Genomic DNA, 14,554 nt, shown 5'->3' with positions numbered 1-14,554 from the left:
GGGCTCTCGGCGCCGCGGGGGCCGAACGTTCGAGGCCGGAATCCAGGGTCCGAACGTGCCAGGCTGGAACTCCGCGGATCGAAGGCCGCTGGTTCGCACCTTCCCCAAGACGGTGCCGCAGGAGCCTCGGGGGCCCCCGACTTCCGAGCACCGGGCGCTCAGGGCCGCGGACCCGGGACCCCAGGGGTGGGCTCCGCCGGGACCTGCGGGGCCCCGGGGCGCTGCCTGCGGCCCCGACCCCGAGAGCCGATGGGCTCGCGCCGCGCCCTCGGGGCCGCACCGCAGGGCTGGGTTCTCAGCGGTGCTGGGCTGCGCTAGGACCGCAGGGTGTTCTCTCGTTTTTTGGTTTTTTTTTTTTCAATAGTAAAAGAGCCTGGCATTTTCTTGCCGCCAGAGACTGGAAAGATGACACATATTTCTCTGACAGAAACGATAAAATAAAGACAGTTCGAACAGTGCCTGGGGCTAGTCAGCGGGAGGGCGGTTAGGCGGGTCCTTGAGGCCTGCGTGGCGCGGAGCCCCCCTTTGACAAAGATCTCCTTTTCCCAAGAAGAGGCACCGATTCTTAAGAAATGCGTTTGTCGCTGGGCGCTCGGTGGTACTGATGCGCCCTCCCCCTAAAATTCAGTGCCTCAAACAGCTAAACCTCATTTAACCAGATTGTGGGGCCGGAGCTGACCCGGGGGTCTCAAGGTCACGTCCGAAGCCCTCAGCCGCGGGGCTCAAGGACTACGCCAAGCCAGAGTTAAGGCCCAGCGCTTGGGCTGTGGGTCTTGTGCTCCAGGGTGGTGAGGGTTAACTGGGAGATTCTGGTGCAGCCTGCAGCCACTCTGAGTCACTGGCACTTTGCAGCCTCGGAGGGGAGGACACTAAACAACCCCAGGGCTCTGACTGTGTTCTCCTCCTGCCTGTCCCCCATGCGTCCTTTGTCTCTCCAAGCTCTCCTCAGCTTTCTCCCAATGAAGTCCTCAAAGACCTCAGCCCAGCTGTGGGGCAAACCAATCTCTAGGCATTCTGAGACCCAGCTCCAGCCCCTCTTCCTCCAGGAAGCCTTTCCTGATTGATCTGGCCGCCGGAATCCCTCTCGTCTCCTTGCTCTAGAGCCGGAGAGCCGGGCATTGGGATGGACAGTGGTGAAGCCGAGCAGAAAGTCCCTCCTCTCAAGGTGCTCGCTTCTCGGGGACAAGACCAGGCAGTCATATGACTGCATGACAAGTGCAAAGGCTGGAGGCTGGGTGGCACAGAAGACCCCACTCAGCCACAGGCGTCAGCGAGGCTTTCTCTAGTGGACCTGCAGGATGAGCTAGTTGGGCTAGTTCCTGCCAAAGGGGAAGAAGATACTGGATCCCTGGTCAAGCGGACAAAGGCCCAGGCCACAGCAATTCCACTCCTGGGTATCTACCCAAGGGAAATGAAGATGTGCCCGCACAAAAACTTGTGCTCAAACGTTCACTGCAGCATGATTCAGAACAGCCGACAAGTGGGAACAACCCACAGGTCCATCCGCCAAAAAATAGACCAACAAAATGTGGTCCATCCACACAGCTGATGCACGCGTGTCCCGTGGTCCCACCACCAGCATCTTTACCGCAGATGTCTTTGCCGCAAGCATTTTCACTGCATAGGCAGTAAGACAATTTTGCCGTAAAGGATAAAATCACGAAAAATAACAGAGGAATGTTAACTTAAAAGGACATAATGAAACATGAAATAGTGAATAACAAAATTAAAGACTTTATAGCAAAATGCAAAATATTTGAATACGTTTAAAGTGTGTTTCTACACCTTCATGGCAATGCTGCTGGAAGAAGTGATTTTATTTTATTTCGTTTCTGTGTGGTTTGTACCTAACTAAGCTCTTGTCTTCGTTCTGTGGGAAATGTGCGTTCAACTCAATGAAGAAGCCTTGGCCCTCTTTTTCTTCTCCAATGTAGTGTGTTTCAAACAAGAAACCAACTCTTGGGGCTAATTGTTGTCATCTGTCAGCTCGATAAAGCCATCAGTAACCTCGCTAATTGGAAGAAGTGCTAATTATTTTACAACCACTGGCCGCCACCCTGTAGACCGCTATGAGGGCTGCCTGAGATGATATCATATGAAAGTGGGAGTAACCACGAGAACTTCATCAATGGAGAAATGAAACCAAACTAACAAAAACAAAACAAAACAAAACCGTCAACCAGTCTTACAGCAAAATTGCCTTCTGCCCAAATAGTTATGCGGTGAAAATACTTGCTGGCAAAGATGTCTACCGAAGACGTTTACTGAGAAACTACCCAGAACCACACGCGCCGTGGAATATCATTCAGCCACAGAAAAGTGTGACGTGCATACGGTGTGGATGAACGCCGAAAACTCTACGCTAAGTAAAGAAGCTGGTCACACGGTGATGGCTATTGGTCTGGGGGGGGGGGGTTGGGGCATGAGGGAAATGTTCTAAACTTAGATTATAGTGATGGTTGTACAACGGTGGATACACTCAGACCGTTGACTTGTCTGCTTTACAGGGCGAATGTTGTAGCATGTGAATTCTGTCTCATAAAGCTGTCTGAAAAGAGTCAGGGGTCAGGAGAGCCAGAGGCCAACTGATGAAGGCCAGGTGTCTGTCAAGCGTTGATTCTACACCCTGTCTTTGCTCTACACGTGATGCAAGGCTGTTACTGCAATATGTTGAAAGAAGTCTTTCCTTGACCTGGTAGAAACGCGGAAGGCTGGAATTTCTCTAAATACGCCGATATTGGGGCGGGGTAGGGGTGTGTATGTGTGTAACACCACCATCTGGGTGTTTGTGTCCACAGTCCAGGCTGTCTGGACGAGCAGATCAGAGGAACTGGGGTGCCCGCACACTTCAGTACGCTCATGCATTGGAGACGCATTGAGAGAGTGCCGGCTGTGTACCAGGCTGGCCTCAGGGCCGCGTGAGGCGGGAGAGGATACAGGGCGCCCCAGTTACCTATGCTGGTCACAAATGCCCTGCCCCTTGTTCTCTCTCACGGTGCTGGCGGGCAGCTGGAGCCATTCTTGTTCGGGATCTCTCATATAGTTGCAGTCAGACCCTGACAGGGGCTGGAGTAATCTAGAAGGCCTTCTCACACCCGTGTCTAGCAACTGATGCTGGCGATCAGCCGGGACCTCAGCTGGAACACCTACCGGTGACCAGTCCCTGTGGTCTGGGCTTCCTCGTAGCATAGAGGCTGGGTTCCCAGGGTGAGCATCCCAAGAGAACCAGGCGGAAGCCTTATTGTCTTTTATAGGACTTAGCCTTGGAAGTCACACAATGTCCCTGTGGTCACAAGCTCACTCCATAGACCCCCACCTCTTGGTGAGAGGAGTGTCACCGTCACATTGCAGGAAGAGCATGTGGGATGAGGGACATTGTGGTGGCCATCTTTGGACAATACCATCTGCCACGGGGGGGGATATGGAGTCATATCAGCGATGGAGACATCGTCTTGAGGATCTTGCTGTTAGAGGTGGGCATGGCTGACTCCAGTGCCAAATTCCAGGCATAGGGCCATGGCCCTGGGTTTGAATCCCAGCCGCTCTAGTTACTGCCTGGGTGAGATCTTGCAAGCTCCTAGGGCTCAGTTTCGCCCTCTGTAGAATGGGAGGATAGATTTAGTGTCCACTTCATGGGGTGATTGTGGGAATTTGATGAGACCCTAATGTGGCTAGCATGCTACCAGGCATGTCTAGACACCAGGTTCCAGTGTGTTGTTACTGGTATTTTTTTTTTTTTGGAAGGTGGGACCATTAGCCCTGAGCTAACATCTGCCGCCGATCCTCCTCTTTTTGCTGAGGAAGACTGGCCCTGAGCTAACATCCATGCCCATCTTCCTCTGCTTTATATATGGGACGCCTGCCACAGCATGGCTTGCCAGCAGTGCCATGTCCGCACCCAGGATCTGAACCCACGGACCCTGGGCTGCTGAAGCAGAGCGTGGGAACTTAACCGCTGCGCCACTGGGCCAGCCCCAAGTTACTGGTTTTTTCTTTGTTTTTTTTTAAAGATTTTATTTTTTCCTTTTTCTCCCCAAAGCCCCCCCCCGGTACATAGTTGTATATTCTTCGTTGTGGGTCCTTCTAGTTGTGGTATGTGGGATGCTGCCTCGGCGTGGTTTGATGAGCAGTGCCATGTCCATGCCCCGGATTCAAACCAATGAAACACTGGGCGGCCTGCAGCGGAACGCGCGAACTTAACCACTCGGCCACGGGGCCAGCCCCAAGTTACTGGTATTTTTAAGTTCCAGGGTTGCAGTCACTCTAATGCAGCGATGGCCCCTTCTAGGGTCAGGACGCTCAGGCCCCCCAGCCCCTCCAGTCAGCCCCAGACGCTTCCATCAACCCCAACCTTGCCCTAGAATGTGTGTGTGTGGGGGGGCTTGGGGGGCAGAGACTAGGGGCCCAGCCCAGGAAACTGATGCTTCTGGCCTAGGCCAATCAGCCTGGGGACCCCAGTTGACCTTTGTTCTCTAGAGAAAGCTCCTCTTCTGTCACCTGCTCCTCAGGGCAAAGGTCACTTTCTGGGCAGCCCAGACAGGGCTGGGGCTTGTAGGATGAGCAGCAAGGTGTGGCTTCCAAGGGCAAGGGGAGGGGGGACTGCAGCTCTGGGGGCCGGGAGACACCCAGGCTGGGGGTGGGGCGCTTCACCGGGTGGCTGTGGTGGTGGGAGGAAGCCCAGCCCACCAGCTGTCCAGGAACGTCCTGAGCCCTGCCCTGGGAGGATCTTTATGAAACCAGCAAGGTCCTTTCCAGACAGCTCCGGATGTGTCCAGAGGGTGTGTCCGGCTCTGGCTGGGGCCACCGCCCTCAGGCCAGGCCTTGGCCACGCAGGAGGCAGGCTGAGGCACAGAAACAGGACCAGGAAGGGTGCACGGCCTTCTCACCTTCCCGGGGGCCCTGCTTTCCGGGGAACACACAGACCCGCAGGAGAGTGAAACCCCCATCCCTGAGCCATCCCAACGTCCTCCTTTCCTTCCCACTCCAGGGTCGGGCTCTGTGCTCCATTAAATCCTTGCTGTGCGACCTTGGGCAAGTTGTGTTCCTCTCTGGGCCTCTGTTTTCTCATTTGCACAACGGAGGAGATTGTTGCTGAGATTGTGGCTATGGGTCTAGAGAAGGTCAGGGATGGTGATGCCCTATAGCCATCACCAGGCAAGGCAGGCGGCAGAGGATGCGGAGCCCTCCCTGAGGGAGGGGAGAGATGAACCAGAAGGTCAAATCTGTGGCTCGAGAAAGTAGGTCCTCATCCCGTCACCACACAGAGGAGGAAACTGGGGCAGCACCTGTGGGATTAAGAGCCTCCAAATTTGAAAGTAGTTAAGAGAGTGGATCCTAAGAGTTCTCATCTCAAGGAAAAAACATTTTTTTCTTTTTCTTTTTTTTGTATCCAGGTGAGATGATGGATGTTAACTAGCTTATTGTGGTAATCAGTTCACAATATATGTGAGTCAAACCATGATGGCGTACACCCTCAAATTACACAGTGCTCTATGTCAATTATATTTCAATAAAACTGGAAAGAATAAAAAAGTCACAAAGACGCAGGTTCCATTCCTGGTGCCACCACTTACTAGCTGTGTGCCTTTGGGCAAGTCAGGAAAAATCTCCGGGTCTTGGTGTCCTCATTAGGGAAGGGGGTGGTCACCAGGATCCTCAGGACAACATAGGGGCGAAGGCGCAAAGTCTTGCCAGGCCTCCGAGAGGCGGCATATTCCAGCCCCGTGGGTCTCCAAGCATCGGCTGCACATTAGCATCATGCGGGGAGCTTTCTAAATACTTTATTTTTAAAAAGGTATTTGAGAAAACTCCCCGGGTGATGCTAATGTGCAGACAGGGTGGAGATCCACTCACTGGTCTATAATCTCGCTAAGCTAAGTGTGGTCCAGCAGCAGCAACATCACCTGTGGGCATCTCAGAAATGCAGACTCCCAGGCCCCGCCCCAGACCTGCTGAACCAGAATCTCCACGTCAACCAGATCTCCAGGTGATCCGGTGCACATTGCCCCTCCGAGAAGCACTGGACTGGACAGTGGATTTCAGATGTGCGTGTGCTTGGGGGAACGACAGAGGAGGCAACTCGGGAGGATTTGAGGCCTGTGGGGACGGGAACGAAGATTCCATGACTCCCATCACAAAGGTGGATATTCCATTTGTAAAACCACAGGACGGAGGTCAAGTGACAAAGTAGCGAAATGAACTTACCTCAGCCTTGAAGATAGACGCGGGTACGTACCAGCCCGGTCACATTCTTAGCGAGAAGACTCACGTGCAGAAACGGGGAGCACCCTTCTGACTTCGTTGCTTACTGGCCCACGGCTTTACTTCGTTTTGAACTTTATTTGTTTTCATATATATACTTAAACTGAGCTACTTTGGGGAGGCAGGGGGAGGGGACACTGGACCTCTCAGTGCTGGACAGAAGATTAGTCCTGGCCTCCAAACAAGCAGGGAGAGAAAGCTTCTTAATAAAATGGACGCGATGAGCACACCCCAACCTGACGGGGGCCCAGCCGGCTTTGCAGCGCTGACAATACTGTGTGTTATATCAGGGCAGCTGCTGAAAGTTTCTCGGAGTTTAGAACTTGGGCAGAACTTAAGGAAAAGGAGGAGAAGGGAAAGTGGCATGGATATGCAGCAAATGAGGAGTGTCCCTGAGCCCTGGGGGCGGCCCGGAGGGCACTGCACCTGGCCTGGAGCTTCTGCACCTGCACTGTGCCTTCCTCAGCCGTGACTTCCCGGTCAAGGCGTCTTCAGGCTTTGAGCGACTTGTCTTGTGCAAGGAGAGGAGACAGCACAAGCCCGTCAGTGTGAAGGCACACACCAAGGACCCAAGGTCACCTTGGCATCATTGCCCGGGAAGGGGAGACAGAATTTTGGGCTCAAGTTTTCGGGTAAACTTCTTGGATCCTTTACCTGCCCATCCTTTCCCCCATGACCAGGCTGATGGCCACACTCAGGACCAGGTGTGCCCTGAGCCCGGCCCAATGACAGTGTCCCTGTGCCGGGTGTGGATGCTTGGCACTTAGCCAGAGGACTTTCTCCTCATGCTTGGCAGAGGACTGGGGACAACGTGCAGGGGGGCAAAGGTCAGGGCCCAGTCATCCAGATGTACCACTAGCAGGCCAGGCATCCAGGCTCCTTCGCCAGGTGGGAGCAGCCCCCCAGCATCACCTCCTAACTTCCTTCTGGGTCTAGTCATGAAGGAAGCTGTCTCAGGACTGGCCTGTGGGCCAGCCCGCCCTCCAGTGGTCCTCGGCAGTCACTGCACCCCTGCCCGGCTTTTCACAACGGGGTGCAGCCATGGAGGAAGGCTCCCCCGGTTCAGCCCACAGGCAGGTGACGGAGGGGGGTACTGTTCTCCCGTCATGTCAAGCATCTCATGATATTCAACCCTAAAAGGGGAGGGAACGAGCATGTAACCGGTACCTACTTCATCATATGAGGCACTTTGCGTACCTTGCCTCCCTGACCCCTCCAAGAGTCCTGGGGGCCAGGAGGTGTCACTAAGTCATGCACAGAAACAGCTCCCGGCCTCGGAGACAGGCATCAAGGAGTCGAGTCACAGTCCATTCCTTGCCCGTCTGACTTGCCACATTCCTAAGGTACCGCCCACCCGTGGAAGCCCTCTAGTCCAGGAGTTCCCAGGCTCTCTTGAGGACTAGGCAAGCAGCAAATGGGAGGGGGATCACTGGGGAGTGGTGGGGACTGTGGCAAACTAAGGGATGTGCGCCACTTCTAAAGGACACAGGCATGTGGCTCTGGCAGATTACTCTTGAGTGGGAACGCTGGACCAGCACTTAGGAGAAGCTGAAAATCTGGATTTTTATGTAGAAGTTCCCCATTTTAAATACTGACAATAAATTCAGAAAAGCATTTAAACACCTCTCTGCGGTCTGCCCCGCTCTCCAGTCCCTGGGGCAGCAGGTGCACCACTTCCAACGTCGGCGAGGTGGGGGACACAGCAGACTCAGGTGAGAGGCTGGAAGACCACTCACATTTATTGGCCGGACTTGGCTTAGAGTGTAGCCGGGCCACGCTGGGCCCTCTTGGAACGAACGAGAACACTGTGTAACACATGCAGCCCTGAGGAGCTCCCTGGATCTCGCTGAGGTAGTGGCTGCCCCCAGTGGCCTTGCCTGACTATCTTGGCAGTGCCCACCCCTGCACCCTGAGACCTGGCTTTGTCCTTACACCGGACAGACTGGGCCCATCCATTCCCAGGGTCAGACTGGCTCGACCTGGATCTGGGCCCAAAGTCTTCAGAAGCCAGCATGTAAGGGGAGCGGGTCCTCCAGTTCACAGATGGGAAAACTGAGGCTCGAGGCAGGAGGACATGCATCCAGCAGCCTCATGGCTGAGTCCTCGAGTTGGCCCAGAGCCCAGGTCCTCAGTCCACTGCGCCGGCTAGTGCTTGGACATGCTCCCCTCCCAGTTCTGGGCAGAAGACATTCTCTGGCTTAGCTGCTCTGGAATGCGATCTATAAATACATACTTGGTTTTAAAAAAGTAATAAATAAGATCCTGGGCCAGCCCGAGGGCATTTGGCCAGCCACATGTCATAGACTGGACATTTGTCACATGGCATAGATGAACCACCAATTGTGTCCTGCCACATGTAGTGCCATGCCATTGACCCACCGTCCATTCTGAAAGCTCCACGTAGTGTCACATGGAACTCTGCCACGCATGACTTTCTGTGTCACACATCACACCATGACACCCTCACTGTGCCTGTACATGTCCCCAACTGGTCATGCATGTCACATGTGATACAGTGTAGTCATTGGCCATATTAGGCTTCTGGCCCCAAAGAAGTCTTCCCTGAAAACTGCAGCAGCACAAACGTGCCCCCCTCCTGGGGCAGTGTGAAGGGACACCCAGCTGAAGCTCATCTCCTGAGTCCTCTCTCCTGGTGAGTAGAAGTTGGCATCACTCAGCTGGATTTTTTTTTTTTTGGCTGAGGAAGATTGGCCCTGAGCTAACATCCATGCCAATCTTCCTCTATTTTGCATGCAGGTCACTGCCACAGCATGGTGTAGTGTAGGTCTGTGCCTGGGAACCAAACCCAGGCCACTGAAGTGGAGTGCACCGAACTCAACCACTGGGCCACAGGGCCGGCCCCTTTTGGCTGGATTTGAAGGGTGGCAAGGCGGCCATCAAGTACCCCGAGGAGCTGGTGGCTGGTTGTGGAAGAAAGCAAAGTCCAGCCTGGGCTCCTGGCTCTGCAGACGCTGGGCCATGTCAGTGGGGATGAGGTTATTCCAGAGGCTGCGGGCATAGAGACAGACACTCAGCACTCCTGTCTCTGCCTCCCGTGCTATCTATAGATGGGGAAACCGAGGTCCCAAAGGGGAAGAGCCATGCCCAGAGTTACCTGGCGGAGGCAAGTACCAGACCAGCGTGGCTATCCTAGGGAGATAATGTCGCCCACACCCACCCCCTGACTTCACCCACTCAGTCTTCTTCTCAGGGACCTAGCGATCCCAGCCAGGGCCGTGCTCATATAACACATTCGTGCAAATAAGGAAAGAGTTCCCCTTCTTTAAGGCACTTTACTTCCATTGTCTGTAATTTTTTTTTTTTTTGAGGAAGATTAGCCCTGAGCTAACTACTGCCAGTCCTCCTCTTTTTGCTGAGGAAGACTGGCCCTGAGCTAACATCCGTGCCCATCTTCCTCTACTTTATATGTGGGACGCCTACTACAGCATGGCTTTTGCCAAGCGGTGCCGTGTCTGCACCCGGGATCTCAGCGGCAAACCCTGGGCTGCTGAGAAGTGGAACGTGCGAACTTAACCGCTGTGCCAGCGGGCCAGCCCTATAGCTACCAATTTAGGTGCTGACTATGTGCCAGGCATTGTGCTCAGTGCTCTATATAATAATTTAGTCCTCACAGCAACTCTCTGAGGTAAATACTATCATTATCCCCATTTTATAGATGAGGAAATTGAGGTGCAGAGGGGTTGAGTTACTGATGCAAAGTTATACAATCGGCAAACGGCAGAGCTGGGATTTGAGCCAGGTCTGCTGGCTGCCACAGTCCTGGTGGCGTGGTCCAAGACTCCTGTGATGATCCCTAACCCAGGTCCCGCTGCCTCCCACAGGGAGAGCCCTTACATTTCAGGGGTTGGTGTGGCCCCCCGCCCATTGTCCCGGCCCCTGCAAGCCCTTGTTACCGGATGACTTGGATGCCGGACCCCTGCGCCAGCCCTTCAGCCAGGAGCCAGGCTCCACAAGCTGTGATCCGATTCTTCTCCAAGCTTCCCAGTGGGCAGCAGAGGAAGGGAAAGACAGAGCCTGGCATGAGATGGGGGAGGGAGGGGCTTCCCTATGTCCCTCCCCCAGGCCAAGATGGGGGGCACGGGCTCTCACACATCTGCTCAGAGAAGCCGACAGACAGCAGTGGACTCTAGTGCAGCAGGAAGGCTGCAGGCTGGGGCCCGGGGAGAGCTAAGCTGGGCAGAGGTTTGGAGCAGACCAAAGTGTGCAAGTCAAGGAGGGCTTCCTGGAGGCAGGGGCCTGACCCAGTGGCCTCTTGGCTTTCCCCAGGAAGGAGGTCCCCCTTCGGCCCTCCCTACACCCTTCTGGCTTCCCGGGATGTGCCCCTCATACTCCACTCTCTTCAGCCGGCCCATCCGCGGCAGGACACGGGCCAGCTCAGCAGCCGCCTCATCCCCGAGCAGATTCCAGGACAGCCTGCAGGGCAGGGGGCCAAGGTCAGTGGCAGGAGAGCAGTGAGGTCAAAGGGTGGAGACAAGGTGGCAGGTGGGGAGGGCTGGGGCCAATCATGGGGGTGGCGGTGACTCGCAGGAGCAAGAAAGGCCCCCTGATGGGGTGCTTGTGTGCCCTCCCCTGAAGACTGTCTCCTTCCACCTCCCCACCATCCCTGAGCTGGGTGTCCCTCAAGAACCCAGACGGCTTAGGAGCTGGCTGACCTCAGAGTTCAGACCACACGGTCTGCAGAAACAACGTCACGATCCAAACATCCAGCACGCAGAGCCCACCAGCATGACTTCTGCCACATCCATGCATCTCCTGCATTATTATCTGAGTCCTATTTTCCCCCTTCCCTTCCTTTGTTTTTTAACTTTAAGAAATTAATCTTAGGAAATATTAGCGCGACTATCATTAGAAAACCTGTGTCGAGGACCCTAAACAGAAGGTAGTTGCAAGGACAAATACAGTGCAACGGCAGCATCAACTTCTGGCTGGAACCTACGTCCTTCCCAAGGTGGGAGCCTGTGGCCTGCCCCCTGCCGGCTGAAACGAGAGTCTCCCCAGCGTCAGGTGTTTAAGATGAGTTAGCGCTGATCTGAGACTTTCTCTTTGGTGTAACATACTGAGAAGGGTTAAAATCCTTACGATGCAAATCTAAAATCCTCTCATGGCCTCTTGCGTCCTGTACCTTAGGAAATAGCTTTTCCTTCCGTACCGTGGTCAGGGCCCCAGCCTAATCCTGGCATTCTAGTTCACCCTGCGGCAGTCCTGCAAGGCCCCAACGTCTGAGAGGCTCTGAAGGCCAAGGGGGTGATGGCTCTGACCCGTGGATGGGCAGGGAGCCTGCTGGCTTCAGCTGCCCTTTGCCACCAACAGGTGGTTCAGAAATTGAGGCTCCATAAACCAGGCGAGGAGGCCTATTCAGTCACCTCCCCACAGGGAGGGTCAGGGGCAAAGGGCCTTTATAGACCGTCTGGCCCCTGCCCCACTGCCACTGCACAGGTGGAAATAGGCGGGAACAGGTGGGAACAGGTGGGAGAGGCTGAATGGCTTTGCCCGACATTGCTCGCAGCTCAAGTGTTAAAACTTGCTCGAGAGGTTTGAGCGAGAGCCATCTTCCCGTTTATAGGTGGGAGACCAGCGGGGGGAAGGGACCAGCTCCAGGCCACACAGCAGGCCAGGCCGAGCCCCCAGATGGCCGCTTTCCCAGCTCTTCAAGCACTCACAAGATTTCTTCCAGGGCCGGGCAGAGCATGAAGCCGGCAGCCAGCGGCTTGGCCGTCTGGTCATCAATCTCACAGGAAACCAGGCTGGGAGTGGAGAAGGGGGGATGCAGATGTTCGAGTCAGGGGCACCTCCAGGCAGGCCCCATCCCCTCCACCCTGTAGTCACAGCAGGAGGGAGCAGAGTGGCAGCCTCCAGGGCAGGGCAGGAGTCTTACAAAAGTGTCCCTTTTTGCCCCAGGCTTCCCCCATACCTGAGGCCTCGGTCATGTCACCTCAAGGCCTTCCCAGGTTGTCAGGCTCAGCCAGAGAAGGGCTGCCCACCCCCCATCCCCTGTTCCCAGGGAGTCGGAGGAGGCGACTTACTCTATCTGCCTGAGCAGTGGGAGCCCCTGGCAGAAGTGCGGGACCCCTCCGGCCAGGCTGTTCTCTGCCAAGCTGCAGGGCAGGGAACGTGTCGGTGAGAGGGACGCCCAGACCCTCCTGGCCCACCCCCTGCCCGGCTCCAAGGCGCCACTCACCTGATCACTTCCACCTGCGGGCATCTGTCCAGGGCCCGGGCCAGGCTCAGTGCCCCCTCGGGGCCCAGACGGCTGGAGGGCAGGCTGGGGAAATGGGAAAGTGTAGGGGACCACTTGGGGGGACTGGGGGCCTTCCCGGTCCCCCCACCCTCAGCTTTGCCAGACCTCAGAAGACGGTCCCTGGGTTATGCCACCTCGAGTCCCTCCCCACCACATAGGACCGGGTGGGCGTCAAGGGCCCCGGCTTTGGGGTCTGAGACCCTCCCTGGATCAGGGAGGTGAGCCCTCCCCCCCTCTCCTGGCTGTAGTTCTCTCGCCTGGAAAACGGAGCAGACGGAACTCCTGGCCCCTCAGGGCTGCTGTGAGGCTCACAGGAGACCACGGACATAAACGGCAAAGTGCCGAGGCCGTGCCTCTTGGCGCTTCTCTCCCGCACAGCCCTTTGCTCACACTTCCTCATTCGCCCCCCAGAGACTGGCTCACAGGTCACACTGAGCTGGGATTGTTGGATTTCTTTCGTATATAAGTAAACTGAGGCTCAGAAGGGGCAGGGGCCTGGCCCAGGGCACACAGGAGCTGGTGGCAGAGCTGGGACCATGCTGGGGCCCCTGATTTCCTTGGCCCAGACTCCAGAGGAGGGGAGGCGCAGGCGGTGGAGGGGGGGCAGCCAGCCCCAATGCAGGGCACAGTTTGCTGGAAGGCAGGGTGGCTCAGCCAATGGGGGCCTGCCCCCCATGCTCCTAGGGAAGACCCCCCCCCCCCCCACTGCTGGCTCCGCACACCCCCGGGCAGGGGACACTCACTGCAGGACCCTCAGGTGCGGGGGCAGCGCCTGGGCCAGCCTCAGGGCCGTGGGATCCCCCAGGGCATTGCAGCCGAGCCTGGAAGAGGAGAGGGGATGAGGTGAGCCTGGGGCCGGCCTGCTCCTGACCCCTGCCCGGTCCTGAGTCCACTGAGGGACACCAGGGCCAGATGGGCCACGGGGACACAGAGGGCAGAGGGCAGCCCACCTGGGCATACACTCACATCAGCTCCTCCAGGTGTGTGCAAAGGGCGAGCGACTCCACCAACCGCATTCCCCCAGCCGGGCCGATGCCATTTGCTGAGAGGCTGATGGAGGGGCACACGTCAGACCCTCGGACGCCCCCCCCATCCCCCACCTCTGCTGGAGCCCAGAGAGACAGCACCCCCGCCCGCCACAGGCCTTCCCAGCCTGATGGGGCACACAGGCCCGGAGAGGAGCAGGGGCTGGGCTGGCTCAAGGTCCCACAGACAGGAGGGCCAGGAGTGACCCTGCCCCAGCCTGGACACTGAGTTGAAGGAGGAATGTTAGCCTGAGCCAGAAGCCAGTGTCCCCCTGACCACGGTGCAGCCACTGAGGGCCCCTGTCGGCAGGGCCGGCCACTCACTCTATTTTCCTGAGCTCAGGCAGCCCCGGCAGGACGGCAGCTAAGTGCTGGGCACCAGTGTCTCCAATCTGGTTGTGGCTCAAGCTTGGGGAGAGAAGAGCAGGAGAACCTGAACCATCAGCCTGTCACCATCTCATCTCACCCACCTCCTCCTCCCAGAACAGAAGAGGAGGCTGAAGTCTAGAGAGAGGCCTCAGCTCACACTGATCAAGTCCCCTCATCCTGCGCTGGGTGAGGGCTCCAGACTCTCACCTTCCGTTTCGGCAGTTCTCCCTGATGTCTGACCTACATCGCTCCTGCTGCAATCCACACTCTCACATCCTATCTTTGGGGTCTCCCAAGGTGCTAGGTCTGCGGCTATGCAGTGTACAAGTGCGTGAAGGTGAGGAGACAAAGAAGGGAAGGGTGTCCCCAAGGAGCCCCTTGCTTTCGTCATCTTCCCCTGCCAAAGTCGTCTTGGGTCTGGTGGAGGGACAGGCAACTCACCCCAGCTCCTCCAAGCTGGTCACAGCTCTGAGGGCCTTGGAGAGGTGGCAGCAGCCGATGTCACTGATGCCGTTACTGCTCAGACTGGAGAAGAAGGGAACAGCCAAGAGGCCTTAGTCAGGAGTCAGGGCCTTTGCAGGTGCCATGCTATGAACTGTACAGTTTGCAAAGCCTTTACACATCTGGGAATTCACATCCC

General features: G+C 56.3%; 1 protein-coding gene across 5 annotated transcripts in view; it reads right to left on the bottom strand.

The window, feature by feature from the left end:
• Positions 1-7,982: 7,982 nt before the first annotated feature.
• Positions 7,983-14,554, bottom strand: part of NLRC5 (NLR family CARD domain containing 5) — an 85,759-nt gene continuing 79,187 nt past the window's right edge. For 4 of the 5 annotated variants that reach the window (XM_023637031.2, XM_023637032.2, XM_070261840.1 and 1 more), the window contains 10 exons: positions 14,356-14,439; positions 13,870-13,953; positions 13,487-13,570; positions 13,264-13,341; positions 12,461-12,544; positions 12,306-12,377; positions 11,943-12,026; positions 10,612-10,695; positions 10,176-10,259; positions 7,983-9,270 (listed from right to left, as the gene is read on the bottom strand). In XM_023637031.2, coding sequence (XP_023492799.2) covers positions 9,159-9,270; positions 10,176-10,259; positions 10,612-10,695; positions 11,943-12,026; positions 12,306-12,377; positions 12,461-12,544; positions 13,264-13,341; positions 13,487-13,570; positions 13,870-13,953; positions 14,356-14,439 — 850 coding nt within the window. In that variant the 3' untranslated portion in view covers positions 7,983-9,158. Of the gene's footprint in view, positions 9,271-10,175; positions 10,260-10,611; positions 10,696-11,942; positions 12,027-12,305; positions 12,378-12,460; positions 12,545-13,263; positions 13,342-13,470; positions 13,571-13,869; positions 13,954-14,355; positions 14,440-14,554 lie in introns of those variants that run through there. The other variant, XR_011436881.1, reaches the window with a different exon arrangement.

The sequence above is a fragment of the Equus caballus genome, chromosome 3 (genome assembly GCF_041296265.1).
Source record: "Equus caballus isolate H_3958 breed thoroughbred chromosome 3, TB-T2T, whole genome shotgun sequence".
NCBI lineage: Eukaryota > Metazoa > Chordata > Mammalia > Perissodactyla > Equidae > Equus > Equus caballus.
This window is presented reverse-complemented; position numbering and strand designations above follow the sequence as displayed.